This window comes from Annulohypoxylon maeteangense, assembly GCF_022496945.1.
Source record: "Annulohypoxylon maeteangense strain CBS 123835 unplaced genomic scaffold GGS22scaffold_11, whole genome shotgun sequence".
In the NCBI taxonomy this organism is placed as follows: Eukaryota; Fungi; Ascomycota; class Sordariomycetes; order Xylariales; family Hypoxylaceae; genus Annulohypoxylon; species Annulohypoxylon maeteangense.
The window spans coordinates 707,126-723,380 of NW_025953258.1; the positions used below are offsets into that span (position 1 = coordinate 707,126).

General features: G+C 47.5%; 7 protein-coding genes across 7 annotated transcripts; 5 read left to right on the forward strand and 2 right to left on the reverse strand.

Moving 5' to 3' along the window:
* Positions 1–73: 73 nt before the first annotated feature.
* On the reverse strand, positions 74–4,082 carry GGS22DRAFT_26878 (uncharacterized protein). The gene is made up of 5 exons (XM_047966651.1): positions 3,974–4,082; positions 3,785–3,923; positions 3,448–3,732; positions 2,790–3,388; positions 74–2,736 (listed from the first exon to the last, which is right to left on the reverse strand). Exons 1-5 carry the CDS (start codon positions 4,029–4,031, stop codon positions 170–172), a joined length of 3,648 nt encoding a protein of 1,215 aa, XP_047817698.1. The 5' UTR covers positions 4,032–4,082; the 3' UTR covers positions 74–169.
* Positions 4,083–5,426: 1,344 nt separating this feature from the next.
* GGS22DRAFT_195043 (uncharacterized protein) lies at positions 5,427–6,698 on the forward strand. Its single transcript, XM_047965602.1, has one exon. The coding sequence runs from the start codon at positions 5,441–5,443 to the stop codon at positions 6,491–6,493; it is 1,053 nt and encodes a 350-aa protein (XP_047817699.1). The 5' UTR covers positions 5,427–5,440; the 3' UTR covers positions 6,494–6,698.
* Positions 6,699–6,912: 214 nt separating this feature from the next.
* Positions 6,913–8,259, forward strand: GGS22DRAFT_166292 (MutT/nudix family protein). Its single transcript, XM_047961825.1, has 5 exons — positions 6,913–7,012; positions 7,076–7,110; positions 7,173–7,320; positions 7,498–7,648; positions 7,795–8,259. Exons 1-5 carry the CDS (start codon positions 6,971–6,973, stop codon positions 8,031–8,033), a joined length of 615 nt encoding a protein of 204 aa, XP_047817700.1. The 5' UTR covers positions 6,913–6,970; the 3' UTR covers positions 8,034–8,259.
* A 749-nt stretch (positions 8,260–9,008) lies between these two features.
* Positions 9,009–10,207, forward strand: GGS22DRAFT_189837 (NAD(P)-binding protein; the record flags this gene model as incomplete). Its single annotated transcript, XM_047964910.1, has 2 exons — positions 9,009–9,391; positions 9,496–10,207. The coding sequence occupies 2 exons, from the start codon at positions 9,009–9,011 to the stop codon at positions 10,205–10,207; spliced, it is 1,095 nt and encodes a 364-aa protein (XP_047817701.1).
* A 633-nt stretch (positions 10,208–10,840) lies between these two features.
* Positions 10,841–12,154, forward strand: GGS22DRAFT_189838 (Caleosin related protein-domain-containing protein; the record flags this gene model as incomplete). Its single annotated transcript, XM_047964911.1, has 3 exons — positions 10,841–11,402; positions 11,455–11,769; positions 11,820–12,154. The coding sequence occupies 3 exons, from the start codon at positions 10,841–10,843 to the stop codon at positions 12,152–12,154; spliced, it is 1,212 nt and encodes a 403-aa protein (XP_047817702.1).
* Positions 12,155–12,342: 188 nt separating this feature from the next.
* GGS22DRAFT_26890 (PCI-domain-containing protein) lies at positions 12,343–14,372 on the reverse strand. Its single transcript, XM_047966652.1, has 3 exons — positions 14,111–14,372; positions 13,842–14,061; positions 12,343–13,781 (listed from the first exon to the last, which is right to left on the reverse strand). Exons 1-3 carry the CDS (start codon positions 14,149–14,151, stop codon positions 12,576–12,578), a joined length of 1,467 nt encoding a protein of 488 aa, XP_047817703.1. The 5' UTR covers positions 14,152–14,372; the 3' UTR covers positions 12,343–12,575.
* A 129-nt stretch (positions 14,373–14,501) lies between these two features.
* GGS22DRAFT_166299 (Pre-mRNA splicing factor-domain-containing protein) lies at positions 14,502–16,252 on the forward strand. Its single transcript, XM_047961826.1, has 2 exons — positions 14,502–16,068; positions 16,117–16,252. The coding sequence occupies exon 1, from the start codon at positions 14,702–14,704 to the stop codon at positions 15,899–15,901; it is 1,200 nt and encodes a 399-aa protein (XP_047817704.1). The 5' UTR covers positions 14,502–14,701; the 3' UTR covers positions 15,902–16,068; positions 16,117–16,252.
* The last annotated feature ends 3 nt before the right edge of the window (positions 16,253–16,255 follow it).

A 16,255-nucleotide genomic window follows, 5' to 3' on the forward strand; every position in this document is an offset into this window, starting at 1 on the left:
AGACCCGCCGTATAGCTGGGTTGCAGAGCTCGTACTTCCGTCTGTGGGAAGGGGGGTTGGTGCGGATGGGGTTAGGTAAATAGGAGTAGAGGAGGAGCTCGGGAAGCTGGAGAAGTGTGCTGTGCCCATTTCCAGATGCAGGTGTAGCGAAGATCAAGACATTATCCCGCTAGACATCTCCTCGGCGGTTGCCCCTGTTCACCCCATCATGATCCTCGCTTGGCTCGCGTTTCGCATTTTCCTTGAGTTTAGCGTATGCAGATTCAAGACATTCTTCTGTGATGATTATGCTTGGATCATTTTCGTCCAATGTTCTTTTTTCCACTTCTGCGACGTGCTCGAATAATTTAATTGCTTTTTCAACACGCCCATCCTTGACATATGCCTTAGCAAGCAGGAATACTGATACTGTCCTCTCTATACCATCTTCTAGGACCCTGCTCTCTACTTCCGTGACATGCTCTAATATTTCGATTGCTTCTTTAACCCGACCCCCTTTTAAATATGCTCTGCCAAGTTCATGTTCTGATGTTAATCGACTAGCGTTATTTTCGTCCAATATTCTTTTTTCCACTTCTATGACGTGCTCGAATAATTTAATTGCTTTTTCAACACGCCCATCCTTGAGATATGCCTTAGCAAGCAGGAATACTGATACTGTCCTTTCTATACCATCTTCTAGGACCCTACTCTCCACTTCCGTGACATGCTCCAATATTTCGATTGCTTCTTCAACTCGACCCCCTTTTAAATATGCCCTGCCAAGTTCGTATTCGGACGCTAATCGATTCGAGTTGTTTTCTGGTAAAGCTTTCCGTATAGTTGTAACATGCTCTAATATTTCGATTGCTTCTTCAACTCGACCCCCTTCTAAATATGCCCTGCCAAGTTCGTATTCGGACGCCAATCGATTCGAGTTGTTTCCTGAATATACCTTTTGCTTCTCCGCCACAGCATGTTCTAGTAATGCAATTGCCTCCTCATGGCAGCCACTATTGATGTATAAGCGACCGAGCTCGTGTTCCGAATGCAATCGACTAAAGTCATCTTGCGGAAGCGTTGCGGCCTGTCGCGTGACAATTTCTTCTAATAGTTCAATCGCCTCTTTATTTTTTCCGGTACGACTATATACTGAAGCAAGTACTTTTTCTGCGCGTCGCCGGTTATTGTCGTCATTCATTGTTGCATAAATTGGCATGATGCGTCGCAATATTTCGGTTGCCTCGTCGTATTGTCTAGACCTGTAATAAATATCTGCGAGCTCTCTTTCTAATCGTAGTCGATACTTATTGTTCTTTGGATATAACTTTTCTACGACCTTCATGATGCCTTCTCTCATTTCGATTGCTTCTGTATATCGCATGTCTCGTGAGTAAGCCCACGAAAGAATATCTTCTATATTTAGTCGAAAACGTTCGTCTTCAGGAAGTTGCACTCGTCCCCACTGGTAAACCTCTTCAAGAATCCCTATACATTCTTCATACCGGCCAAAGTTTATTAGCCACTCGCTAACAGTAAAAAGCAATTGATACTTCTCCTGAAGATTGTGTTCTCTGATATGATTTATGGCCCTGAGGGCATGTGGCGCGTAGGCGTGCCATAATCTTCGGTTCCGCCCCGTAAAATCCCTGTATGGCGGGAATATCTCCTCGAGATGAATCATCGTTTTGTCCAGCATCTCTACTGTGCGGTCATGTCTTTGGACCCAAATACGAGCCCCTAGATGCACAAGACGGTGCATGTCGAATGTTTTATCGTCATCTCTTCTAGTGAGGAAACTGTAAGCGCATAAAGTGCCAACTGCATCGGCCAATTGCGATTCAGTTTGAGAAATGGGGAGTATTGATTGAGGTATCGCCCTCGGCTCAAGGCAAGATATGAATTCTAGTAAAAACGTAGCCTCCTTGTCGGCTTCACGTATTTGGTCGAAGGATACAAGCCAGGTTGTCGCCACAGCATTCGCCGAGTTCGAATAACGGGATTCGTCCCGGAATTCCTTGCTCATCAAACTAGTCATATCCTTTTCAGTCTTTCGCAGGAGCCTCAAGTATTCTGCAATTGGAAGTTTTTTGGTATTTAGATAAGCTACTGCTTGTTTAATTGCTAGGGGGAGGTAAGAAAGTTCATGCACAAGCTCTTTTGCTGTCGGCTCGTCATGATGCGATCTATCACGATCAAGCGACCTCTTGAGGAGGCCAAGAGCCTCATTCTCACCCATTTCTGACAGCTCAATCTTGTCGTTTTCTGCGAAAGATTGAGCTACCTCCCCAAAACGAGTGGTAAGTAGAGTAAGGCCGTTGTCGCTTCTTGGGAGATATTGGCTGATGCCTGTAGATTCGTCGTGACGCCCGAAAAGTAAACCTGTTTCATCTGCATTGTCGATGATGAGAAGCCATTTGCCTGATTCGTTCGAGCTCAGATAATCTCGTACTGCGACTCTCGTGTCTTTCTCCCCAGGTCTCTGTATGAGAAGTTTCCTCGCTATTTCACCGTAAGCCTGTTCGAAGGTTGCGTTGCTTAATGCTGGCACCCAGAAGACAGAGTATTCTAGCTTGTTCTTCTTCACCCAGTATGCAAACTGTAGAGCGACTTGCGTTTTACCAATGCCGCCTAATCCGACGAGGGCGACTTTTGAACATCGCTCTATGAATAGCATCTGCTCTAGTTGATCGAGTATTGAACTCCGTCCGACGAACCGTTTATTCTGGGGGAAGGGGACCTCGAAGTACACGCGATCTACGATGAGGTTAGTTTTAGTTAAACAACGGCAAAACTGTTGCTGCACTAACTGGGCTCATTCTCTATAGCCTGTGATAATATTTCTGGCCCTGTACCTGTACCGTGAACAAGGCTATCCACGAATCGCTTGATTTTCCTCTGGTTTTGATTGAGGTAATTAATTGTATGCGCAGAGATTTTGCTACTCTTCTCCCAATGGGACAATGGGATGTTATCCAACCCTCGGTCAACGTCGAATCTAAAATATTGGATGCCATCGCCATATCGTCTACTCAAACGTTCTGCTACCCGATTTGAGCTTGTCGCCATCTTTGTTAAGGCCTTAACAATTGAAAATACATTGTCTCTAACAGTTGCAACGCCATTAAGCCCAGTGCCAATGCTAAGCACCAGTAATTGGTCATACCCAGGGTATTGTTTTTGAGCTTCTGTGATGAGGATGTCGCAAGGGTTATTATGACCGAACCCCGCGTCGATGAACTCGATGTTATCCCGGCCAAGTTGAATAGACTTAAAGAATGTCGTAGCAGCAGAAGTGGCACGGACAACTTCCCAGATAGTACAGCCTTTGAGAGGCGCAGACGTGTCATACGTTGATATGATCGTAGGCGGCGCATCGACGTTATCTTTCGTTATGGCGAGGACAGCCCTGTCGAGTGTCAATGAATTTCCATGCGTATCGTCTATTTGCTCTGTATTGGGACTCACGTCTTAGTACATGATGTATGGCGCAATTCAAGATTGCTATGTGAACATGTCTCGGCTGAAGAATGGCCGTCAGACCGTCGCTTGACACATAACTCATCGGTACAGAACTCCCTCACAACCTGTTTGGTTACACCCTCGAGAGCTTGAGCAGAGAAGGTACTCTTTCCTGAAATTTTGCGAAGGCGATTCCGCTTTGGTGTAAAAGCTGCTTGGGCGACCTTATCATATGATCGTATGCACTCGTCCACGGTCATTCCCAATCTTCCAAGCATGATAGCTATGATTCTGCATGATGTCAGAAACAAACAAGAGAGACGGATGATATGAATGATTGTACCCTCCAGTGCTTGTGCCTCCAATGAAGTCGAAGTGTTCGCATGGTTTTGGAACCTGATCGAGACATTTTTCTCTGCGAATACCTTCCATGATATTTTCTAGGATTAGAAGGCTTGACTTGCCACGGATCCCACCTCCATCTGCACCTATTAGCGCAATAGACATACTGCAGATAAGGCTTTTTATTTACCTAGAGATAAAATCCTTAGCGGCGGGTTAGGAGTCCCTGGTAAATTAGTATGTGCCATCACAGTATGGATCGTTACTAGCGCGAGTTCGAGAAGTTGGGGAACAGGTTGAGGTTCAGGTTCAGGTTTAACAGAAGCGGGGAAAGAGGGCTCGAATTCATAACCCCGACGCCTCCTCCATAGCCACAATCATGTCATTCGCCAGAGCTGAAATTATATATTGGGAGCTATTGAAACACTGTCCGGCTTAGTAATATACTTACTAAGCTGAGTGGTAGCGATGGTATTGGAATATTACAATACTTGCTTAAAGCCTACCTAGGTACCTATAAGTACAAGGTAAGTATGCAGGTAAGAACATAAAGCCATATTGAGAAAGTTATGATGAGTATTGTCAACGATTAGTTGACCCAAAATGAATTAGGATCCGTCGATCTGGAAGTACTTACCTGGTATTGTAGAGTGAAGAGCGGCTTACAACTGCTCCCGTGTAACCCGGCTCTCCGGCTGGATACCCGGATTACGGACGCCAAGCTAGGTGTAGCATTATGCCCTATGGACTGTTTACAAAGCTTACGGACATCATATACTTCTAACTAATACTCAATTAAGGCTTCAAAATCATGAATTGAAGAGGAATAAATATTGGAGCACAAGGTGAATTTGAATGTCGAACGACTTGAGACGCGACGAGAGGAAATTACTCGTGGAAAAAAAAAAAAAAAAAAGAAATTGAGGTAACAAAAGTTATCAAAAAAGATTTTGGCCATCCCGCCTCCAGTATGATACTAGCTCAAATGTCATTCTAAGGAAGAGCCCGCGGACCGGTGGTCAGACGCCATAAGCCTACATGTCGCGATCCATAGGCGGACTCCCAAGTTGGGTAGGGGCCCTCAGTCGTGGAAAAGGCGACCTTAGAAATCGTAAGATGCGTTCTCAGAGGGATTCGAACCCTTAGTCTTTCCAATATCAGGTTGCCCTGAAACTGAACTGTTGATGCCGTGACCACTGCACCAACCACCCTTGGAGTGGCAGGTGCCTAATTTATATATATATGTTTGATACCCCAGTTCAGTATTGTTCATCTACGAATTAGCCAATGATGTCCACCACCGTATCATAACTACCTCCTACCATCCATAGAAATACTTTATTCATTCCACTACTGCACAGGCGCCTACCTACCTTGCCAACCTACTTACTACCTAGGTAGGTACTCATGTTTCCCATTCAACTTCCAAGGTTGCATGCAGTTTTCGTTACCTACCACTATACTACACATTGCATGGCCGTAGAACTTATGGAAATATTCGTACGTCCCTCATACATAAAATTCTCTCGCCTCTCCCCCATATACACCAAATCATCCCCATAGACATTTACGTATCCGACAAGTTATTCACAACATCTTTTTTTTTCATCCACCCAAAAACCTTATATACCATCAAGCCACCAGTACGACATACAGCATGCCGCGCAAGCAGTTGTCTCTCCAACAACTCTTCCACAGGGGCTTCAACAGCGGCCTTCATTGGCAGACACAAGCGAAGGACGTTTACGATGAGCGGTTGAGACGCGAATTAAAGAAGCATCGCTTCCTACTCCACCATCCACACTCCATACATCTCGCCAAAGTACTGGCGAGGGAGCTGAACACGACCAATCGAACCATTATCAGTCTAGCGCTTTCGCATGTCTACGAATTCGCCGCCGAGAAAATCGAACTCTGTCGTGACTTCGAGCCCGAAGAATTCTTCGCACGAGCAAAAAACTCATTCGCCTGGTCTAGCAAAATCAACGACCACGCGTTCTGGGCGTTCACCTACAAAGCGTTCCACGCCCGCGCCATCTTCCTAAACGTGACTCTACGCCCAGGCGAAGAACCTCCCGCCGGACAGCCTCTCGCACAAGCCCTCGACCGATTCCTGGACGAGTTCTTGCGGTACTACCCCATCCACCAAACCGATGTCTTGCAGAAAGGCGACAAGATCTGCCAAGAGAACCTGGAGCTGGCGGAGGACGAAGTCAGCCTGAACAAGCCCGTGTTCGACAAGTACTTCCCGCACCACCTAACTCACCACGAGGGTCAAGGAGACGGGACCGACAAGCTCGTACTAGATATGGAGGAGATCCAGCGACCTGCGCGGGAAGCTGGCGCCGCGATCGGGGAGCATTTCGAAGCGATAGCCCTGTCGAAGGTCCCCGACGAAGAGCTCTTCTTCTACGACACGGAATGCCGAACCAGCCATCGCGACGCCTTCCTGGACGATACCGTCCACGAGAAGAGCGGGACTCTAAAGGGTTGGGAATCTCCGAAGGGTATGGGGGGTGTACGAAAGTACGATTCCTTCAGGGAGTACAGGGAGCCTGTCTCCGCGGAAGGAGACGAGAGTGGAGAGGGGGATGCCACCCGCCCCGCCGAACAACAAGGTGACGAGGATGTCGACGATGTGATGGGGGAGGCAGGCGTCGATGACTACCTCCCTGAGGCTAAGAGGCTTAAGAACCTAAAGCTGGATTAATGGAATGGAAGAGGGGAGATGGGTCCGAATGGGGTTATGTTTTGACAGTCCTGTCATTACTTGTCATAACTGCATGGGCACGGAAGCCGTAAGAAATTGAAAAGGGGCTAGTCGACAGCAATCACCAAACGGTAATAAATATTACTTTGCTGTCATTTCCTACTTAATAATAGGATTTCCCTAGGTGTTAAATCCGTAGAGGAACAACTTTTTGATCCAGATCCACTACAGCCCCTATTGGCATGGTATCTTGTTTAAAGGGGGTCCACATGCCATGAAAAAGGGGCTACAATCGAGATTGAGCAGCTGGCGCCACTTGGCAGTCCCTAGCTCCAGTTGGCAAAATATCGGTGACGCCCAGTGAACAACACATCGCACAAATTTTATTTCCGTTCGCAATTCTTCACAATTACTTCAATAAACGAATTAACGAGATAATTAATAATTCCAACATCCACGGCGCATTCATACTCCATCATGTCGTTCTCAAATGCCAAAGTTCTGTCTGTAGAGCCCCTGGTGAGTGTCCTGTTCCGCCTAACCCAATTGAGTCTGTATGCGATCTTCTAACAATCGGAGCAGAAGAACAGCGATGCGGAGTGGGCCAAACTGGTGAAGTAGGCAGGATGAAATGTCTCCTAGTGAGCTTCAATTCGTTATACTGACATTACGTACTTAGGCTGACTTACACTGATTCGAAGAGTCAGACCCGTACTTGGGAATCGGCCGAGCGTACTACGAGGCCAAAGAATAGCGACATCGATGGCGTGGGAATTGTAGCCATCTTAGAGAAACCCACCGGTCCTGAGATCGTGCTTCAAAAACAGGTCAGTCATAGACATCGATTGCCTACCTAGTCATTTCCACCTAGTCATTTCCATCTATTTCGGGATTCTGGATGTTGTGGTACTAGACTTGTGTCTATCAGACCCCTATTTGATCTGCTTTCCTGTGGTACCTGAATGACGCTTCAGTTATCCATACTAACACTGCATACATATTAGTACCGTGCGCCTATTGATAAGGTCACCATCGAGGTTCCGGCAGGCCTCATTGATGAGGGTGAAACTGTCGAGGAAGCTGCCATTCGAGAGCTGAAGGAAGAAACCGGCTATGTCGCTAAGCCTTCCGAGACCTCTCCCATGATGTTCAATGGTAAACAAAACCCCAACCCCTCTTCAAAGACTTCATCAAAGTCTTAGGACATTATGAGTAACCCCTAAAAAGCCATTCCGCCACTAGACAAGATGGAGAGGGAGTCCACATCTAGACTTCTAAGGATCTTACTGACTAATTCGCAGACCCGGGCTTCTGTAATACCAACCTGCGGATGGTCCACGTTACCGTTGACATGAGCCTACCTGAGAATCAGAACCTCCAGCCCGAGCTGGAAGAAGACGAGTTCATCGAAGTCTTCCTGGTCCCGCTTACCAAGCTGTATGACGAGTGCAAGAGGTTCGAAGCCGAAGGCTACGCAATCGACGCACGAGTAGGCACATTCGCGGAGGGAATAGAATGTGCCAAGCAGTTCAAGCTATAAGCTTAGCAAATCGCAGATTTGTAAGCTTCTTCGCCGATGCAGCGCCCAAAGCAGAGAGATAGACGTCGGGACGTTTCCTCATTATCGTGTTGTTCGCATAGATTTCCTGCTGTTCAATACCCATTGTGTAGATTGTGGTCACCCGAGGACTGTACCTCTAGAATTAGAAGATGCGGTATCCTGTTTAGATATATGTTTTACGTTCAGGGCCATTACCGTGGCAAATTAGATAGATTGATAACTAATCCAATACTTAGACTTGAGGTTCGCTGTCTTCGAATATGAATGATTAATGTGTTCATGTATAGGTATCGTTACTCAACCACTGAATAATCAAACATATATCCTTTAACTCTGAGTATCAAGTAAGTAGCAATGCGAATTTTCCTTCATTGATTATTTATGACAAATAAATAGATAATGGGGATCTCTAACATTATTCGCTATAGTCAATAATAGCTACCATGTGTTTAGTGATCGGCAACTCACCGCTGTTATATGGTCGCCGACTTGAGTATGAGTAATCATGTTGCCGAGTTGAAGTCGGGTGGACTAGCCCTTCTAGCGTCGCCTGGTACACGAAGCACCCTGCGGTAACCTAAAAAGGGAGTCCCCTTACGTCGTACTTGTAGATAATTTAGCTTTATTGCTAGTAAATTCTGCGTAGTACCTAAATCTGCCATCAGGTGCTGAGAGATCCAATTACTGATGGTGGCTGCGTTATGATAGAATAATCAGAAAATACCCCTGAGATCGCCTTGCAATGTAACTCAATGTTGACAACTCCTCGTTAGTAATGCGCCATACTAGGTACGTATCGCGGGATGATGATTCTAGAAAACTATATATCTGAATATAAAAACGATGATCGATCAAAGATTAGAAAAGTCAAAGCAGTAAACCCCATCAAACGACTTAACACCTATCGCATAGCCTTAAAGAAACACTATATTTACATACTAGTACTAAACCAATATGTCTGCACCTCGCCTAATCGCAGTAATCGGTGCCACGGGAGCGCAAGGCATCCCCGTCGTACGAGAACTCGTCCAATCCGGGTCCTACAAAGTGCGAGCTCTAACACGGGACGCCTCCAGCGCCCGATTCCGGGAACTGCAATCATTCGGGTCCGTGGAACCCGTCATCGGCACATTTGCATCAGAGAAAGACCTGCGAGCCACCTTCCGCGGCGCATGGGGCGCATTCGTAAACATCGACGGCTTCAACTCCGGCGAGAAAGCCGAGATGTTCTGGACCATCCGCGCATACGAGCTAGCTATCGAGGAGGGCGTCAAGTTTTTCATCCTCGGCAACCTCGACTACGTCTATAAGAAAAGCGGGTATAAACCCGAGTTCCAGTGAGTTACCCCGTGACAGCCCCTTTACAAAACACCCACGTACCCCTATTCCCAACACCCTACTTAGAACCAAACAACACACTAACACCGCCCCCCCAACCCAGCGCCGGCCACTACGACGGCAAAGGCCGCATCGGGGAATGGATCCTGCAGCAAAACCAAGCGAACCACGGACGCATGCAAGCGGCACTCCTAACCACGGGGCCATACATGGAGATGACGATCTCAGCACACACACCAATGGCAGTAACCATGGACTCGGGGGTCGCGACCTGGCGTCTACCAATGCAAGACGGGGCGATCCCGTTCGTCGCGCTCGACGACTGCGGGGTGTACGTCAAATGGCTATTCGAGCACCCTTCGCGCGCGAACGGACTCGACCTCGAAGTCGGCATCGCGCATATCACGCGCTCAGACCTCAGCGGCGCGTTTGAGAAAGTGACGGGTCGGCCGGCGCGCGCGGTGGATGTGGGGTTCGAGGAGTACTTTGGTAAAGTGTGGTTACAGGACCCGGAGCATGCGGCGGGGTATAACGCGGACCTGAGCGACCCCGCGACGATGACTGTGCGGGAGAACTTTACTGCGTTTTGGAATGTGTGGAGGAACTCAGGTGGGAACACGGGCTTGGTGAGGCGGGATTATGCGTTGTTGGATGAGATCCACCCTGCGAGGGTTAGGAGCGCGGAGGAGTTTTTTAGACACGAGGAGGAGAAGGGGGTTAAGGCGGGGTTGGGCACGCTGTGGGAAAGGGTCCAGCCGGAGAGGATTGCGCATGTTTTGAAGATTACGGAGGATAAGCGGACGGGGAGGTTGTGAGGTTGTGGGATGGTTATGATGATATGAGCGGGATGGTCAAATTGCTGTTATGGGTAGTTACCTTTAGGTCGATTTAGAATGAATGGATTTCTTTTGTGATTCAATTGCGGCTCTTGATGTATGGGGGTAGTTCACCATTATCCCCTAAGTAGCCGTCGTAGCCCCGTGAGAAATAAAGGGGTTGAGGAAAGCGCTAGAGTCTGATAAAATAAGCATAATTGTTTATCAACTATTTGAATTGATTATATGGGGTGGGATATAAAGTTCACTTAGCTAAAGTCGGCCTTGACGCCGCTTCTAACGGAACCTCTGCCGTCGGGACTAGGCGTTCACTAGACCATCCACCGGATATTCACCAATTCCAACTTATTCCATTCTGATGATATCATTTCGCAAAAGCCATGGTCGCATATGTCATGATTGCGGTTATGGAGAAGTATTTGGTCGCCGGTGTTGGCGAATACCCCTATTCCACGGGCTAATAGACGCCGAGAACATCATGAATCATAGTAGGTGGGTATTAGCTACGCCACTATGGATATCGGCATTAGATATAAAATTCAATGGCCATTTATGATAACCATTTTTTGTTGTCGGTCTTGTAAACAATCCAAAAGAGACATTATTAATATGATGGATAGTAGAAGGCGCTCGCATGGAGGTCGAACACCAGCCGAAGAATCCGGCGAGCATTTACAGCGTCTGAGAACTCGCAGATTAAGTGTCCACGAGAGAGAGGAACAGAAGCTGCCTCCTTCCCGGAGGGTTCCTCATACTGCCGCCGAGATTGCGGTGAGTCGACATGCAAACCTAGGACCAGGAAGGAGGCGAACGTCGGTGGCTAGGACAGACGAAAATATTCCGAATGATACCACTCCACCTCCACTTCGAATACATAGGAAGTCTCTGCCGGAGAACGTTTTATTGAACCAGAGTACGCATGGAGGGGGTCCGGCTAAAACGAATATGCTGCCCGTGCCGGAGAGATCGGAGAGGAGACTATCACAGCCTCTTGACTTGGGTCAAAACATCCCGATACCATTAAGGGACTTGCCAGGAAACTTGGTTATGGGGAATTGGTCGATTACGACTTATGAGCCGACGTACCTCATGCGAAAATGCGCTGAGTACTTTGATGTTGATCAAGACGGGGTTATTCGTCCGGAAGATACGTTTAAAGGATTCAGGAAACTAGGTGCGTGCGAAAAGGATTAGTGCGATGTGAATATATGCTAAAAAAAATCCAGGATGGGGTATCCTGTCCTCCAGTTTCGCCATGTTCGCCATTCACTTGATATTCTCCTATCCGACATGCTCGGGGTACATGCCCGACCTGCATTCCCGGATTTACTACGACAATACCCATCGCAGCGGGTTCGGTGGGTACAAGACCTCGTACGACGAAAAAGGACGCCTTAGGCGCAATAGAGCATGCGAGAGCATTCTCACCAAGTACGATAAGAGTAATAAAGGCGGGCTTGCATTTCGAGACCTCGTGCATTTTTGGAATGAGCAGAGAGCCGAGTATAATGTCTACGGCTGGAATATCGCTGTCTTCGAATGTGAGTCAATCCTGTTGCCGTAAAATCATGTTGTACTGACATTAATGAAGGGCTGACCCTGTACCTATTCCTCTGGCCCCACAACGGTATTATGCGCAGCGAAGATATTCGTGCCGCATTTAATGGTACTCTGCTTTATAAGAATGCTGAAGAGCGCCATCAAAAGTCTGAAATACATCGGAAGCATGTCGGCAGCGGAGTCGGATTTCGGAACGGGAGACGATCCAACCCCGTGAAGCTCGCGGTTGCAGTTATAACAGGTATCGTCATTATAATATGGGGTTTGCGAAATATAAGTCAAACCCCGTCGAGTTGGACGACGCACTGGTGGAAGAAGCATGATTCTTCTGGAGAAGTGAGTGCGACGGACCCCGGGTTCATTTAATAGTTAGTGATTAGTAAGCCTCTCATCGTCAAAGATAACATGTAGCTATACCTAGATCTGATTTAGTAGGGAAAGCAATTGTAATGGTGGTGCAAGGACGTTGGGTTGGCATGGTCAACCTAATAGAAGAGCGTAAGCATCTACTTCGGATAGCCCATCGTCTCAAATGTAATCCAGTTGTTATTTATGAGGTATCATGTGTCTATCTAGAATGCGTCGTAGCGACTGTTAGCAAAGCATACGATTGCGCAAGACACTAACAATCCAAGGGGTTCGGGGTATCAACCCGATATCCGTAAGGGAACTGGACGCGACGTTTTAGCGACAGCTGTTAGTCACCATATCCGCCCAGCCACCAACTTCCTAAACATTCCTCCAAACCGCGAAAGTAATGCATGATATCGGAGGAAAATTACGAGCGCTAAGCGTAGTGGCCCTTAGAAATGCCTTTCTTACCCTTACCCCCGAGAGCTCTTTGGCGGCTACCTTCGGCAAACATAGATGTGATTGTCGTATCGTCCGTCTGGGCGTGGGTATCGGCTAACTTATATCCGTCGCCATCTTTAAACATGGTGGCATACAGTCCGGCCATAGCTTCGGCCCAAGATTTCAGAGCCTTCACACGCTCTGCGTCCCCATCCGACTCGATCTCGAGTACGCCGGTTTGCTGATCAATCTTGCCTTTAATCTTGCCATCCACGATCAGGAATCCTAGGATATCTTGTACTTCGGTCTCGGATATCTTGAGTTGGCGCGCAATCCATGCGAGGTTCATCCGTGTATATGGTGCGATTAGCTTAACTATAGCCTTGGTACGCATGTTGCGGGTCACCTCGTCTATATTTTCCGCGATGAAGGGGTCGGCTAAGATGTCTTGGTTCTTCTGCAGTACGCTGACGTAGGTATGCATGTCATCTCGCTGGTAAGCGTCTACTAGCTCGGTCATCGCGGCAATCCGAGGATCGTTACGGTATGGCTTTGTCTCTTGAGAGTCGAACGGGTTGATGTCGGACTTCATAAGCATGGTGGTTAGGAGAAGATATTTGAGGACCTGTATTCGTTGTAGATCTCCGGCCTCATCGTAGTTTCGGAACGATTCAAAGAAGTCACTTTGCGCATCTTTCCAGTTCTCTTCACTCATATGCATCTTGCCTCCACACTCACGAATGATACCCATGATCTTCGGATGTGGTACGGCGGAGCGTACCTTAAGCGCTCTTTGATAAAGCACCTTGAGTTGTTTGTTGTTGCGCGTCTCGGCGTACATTTGAATCTCCAGCGCATAGATCTCGAGGGAGTAGGTACCCTTGGTGGGATCGTCGGTACCGTCTTCCTTTTGGCAAGCTTTCTGTAACTCTCGCAGTTTCTTGGTGACCGATAGGTATTGTTTTCGATCGAGTAGAAGCTTGGCTAGTTTAATGTTTGTCTTAAGCCATAGGCGCTCGTTGTTCGTACTCTGGAAGCAGTTCAGTGTCAATGAGTAGAACTGTTCCATCGCCTTCTGAGCTCCCTCGTTTTCTGACTCCTTCTCGATGTAGTCTAACATGTTGTTGATGGATTTCTCCGAGTAGTTACGAGTGACGGCCGATTTGACATAGGTCAGTAGTTCTGTGTAATGTTCAACGGCCTTGGTTCACGGTTAGGTATATGCTAGAACGAGCAGTTTCTTGATTGGTAGAAGTCTGACCTGTTCCCATCTTCCAAGTCGAAACTCTAACTTGATTGCTTGCTTCAGTCCTTTGAATCCCCAATCTCCTTTCTCCTCTTCGAGAGCTGGAATGCCTAAGAATTCATCTATGGCTTCTTCTGGGTCGCTGGACTTCATCTGTTTGGCGTTGTAATACTTGTTCTCGATATCGACATCGCCGGAATCGTCGCCATCGTCATCCTCGTATTCAAAGTCATATCTAGTAGAAATTAGCTATCGAGGTATTTGAAATAGGGCTCGGTTCGTACTGTTCGTCGTCCGACTCTTGCATGAAATCGTCGTCGGACATCTTGACGATATTCGGGGGAACTAATATTGTATGTGGGTAACTAGTAGAATATGGAGTGGATGGAGGGTCGTTGGAATGCGAATAGAAAGAATAGCAAAATGAGGAACACGGAAGATGTAGTAATTTAAAGACAAATGTCTCCTTCCTCTCTGTAGAATTTAGTTAATGATCAGAACGCTTCAAGGTTGTAGCTTCTGTTGTTTGTCATAAGTGGCCGCTAGAATTCAATGTTACAAGGCTACAGCTGCAGTTGAGCGGGATGTGGTAGGTACCGTCTGTTTATCTTATCGGAGCTTTACATATGTGAATTGATCGTGGGGCTATGTGGGTCAAAAGGTACGTACCAGATAGACTCCCCGCAATTGTACCCACTATCTATCCATATCCCTGCAATTTCGTGTGGCTGGTAGCCTGTGGTAGGTAATTCGGTGGCAACTAAAATATTTGGGTCTAAACCGTTAACCAAACATAGAAACCATATTTATCCATTTCAACTTCTTATCACCCATTTGCATCATTGCGACAGCCTCTCATCAATTAAGTCGCCGCAATGTTGCAACTAAAGAAATCTTATCACCCCGCGCTGCTGAAGAATCAGCGGCGTGTTTACGAGGAGGAGCAGAAAGCCTTGGAAGAGCGCAAGAAGACCGAGTCTCGTATCCAGGAAATCAAGGAAGAACGTGCCAAGGAAGAGCTTCAAAAGCAACTTGCCATCTCCGGAGGCCGCAAAGTCGTCGATCGTGTCGAATGGATGTACCAAGGTCCCAGCGATGGCCAAACTGGCACTACTGAAGAGCTCGAGGGCTATTTACTGGGAAAGCGACGCATCGATAATATTTTGACCAAAGGACCCGAACAAGATAATCTCAAGAAGTCAGCAGGGCAAGAGAGTTTTATGGCCTTACAAAATGCGAATACCGAGAGAGATACAGCAATGAAGATTCGAGAAGACCCTCTTTTAGCCATCAAGAAGCAAGAACAAGCCGCTTACGAAGCGATGATGAACGACCCCATTAAGAGAAGACAACTTCTTGCATCGATGGGTCAAGAAGACGAAAAGCCTTCCCGCAAGAAGGAAGACAGACACTCCAAGCGACACAGGCATAGGTCTCATTCAAGAGAACATCGCCACCGCCGACACCGTCGAACCGACTCTAGGGAGAGGAACGATTCGAGAGAACACCGACACAGACACCGTCGATCTGATTCAAGAGAGAGGTCTGAGAGCAGAGAGCGATACAGTTCTAGAAAGGAGCATCGTACCGACCGTTACGACCGAAAGCGATCGGTCTCTAGAAATGATCCTAGGGACAATGATAGACCACGTAGAGGTCGATCCCGAAGCCCACGTCGCGGCGATACAAGAGATGACGGATATCGACAACGCCGCGATTACTCCAATGAACCTCCACGAGGGCGGCGACGTTACCCTGACGATAAAGACGACAGACGAGATTATCGCGATCGACGCCCATACAAGGATAGACCCAGTAACGGTCGCGACAACAAGGCTAGTGGTGCTGGTGGTGCTGGTGGTTCCACAGAAGCTGCCGCAGAAGAACGAGCACGAAAACTCGCAGCCATGCAAGAGGCGGCATCCGAGCTTGATCAAGACCGGGAGAAGCGATTAGCCGAGATAACTGAAAGGGAACGTTCGGAACGAGAGGCAGACGACAAAGCTCGAGAGCGTTCGGGCAAATACGGTGATGGAGAATTCGTCAATAGTTTAAGGAGGAAAGTCATTGGTTGAAGGTGTACGGAATTATTGACAAGAGGAATTATCCCGAAGTACTCCTTCAATCGCGAATTGGCGCTCTAGGAACTCTTGGGGGGCTATGGTCCATCGATGGCCAATAGTGACTTAAATGAAATCACCCTCAATCGCACATGGAACTGGGACATGGGGATCTATCGTTGGTAAGAATCACTCGACTACTAGCATGGAAATGCATGCTAATAAAGAAGATGATTACAATTACGTCGATGATAGGCGGGCAAGGACTGGGAATTTCACCTTTTGAAGCTGCTCCGGAGTTATGTCATAGGCATCCAGTCACTGCATGAAATAGAGTGATAGGTCACCACAAATAAACAAGTACCCTGC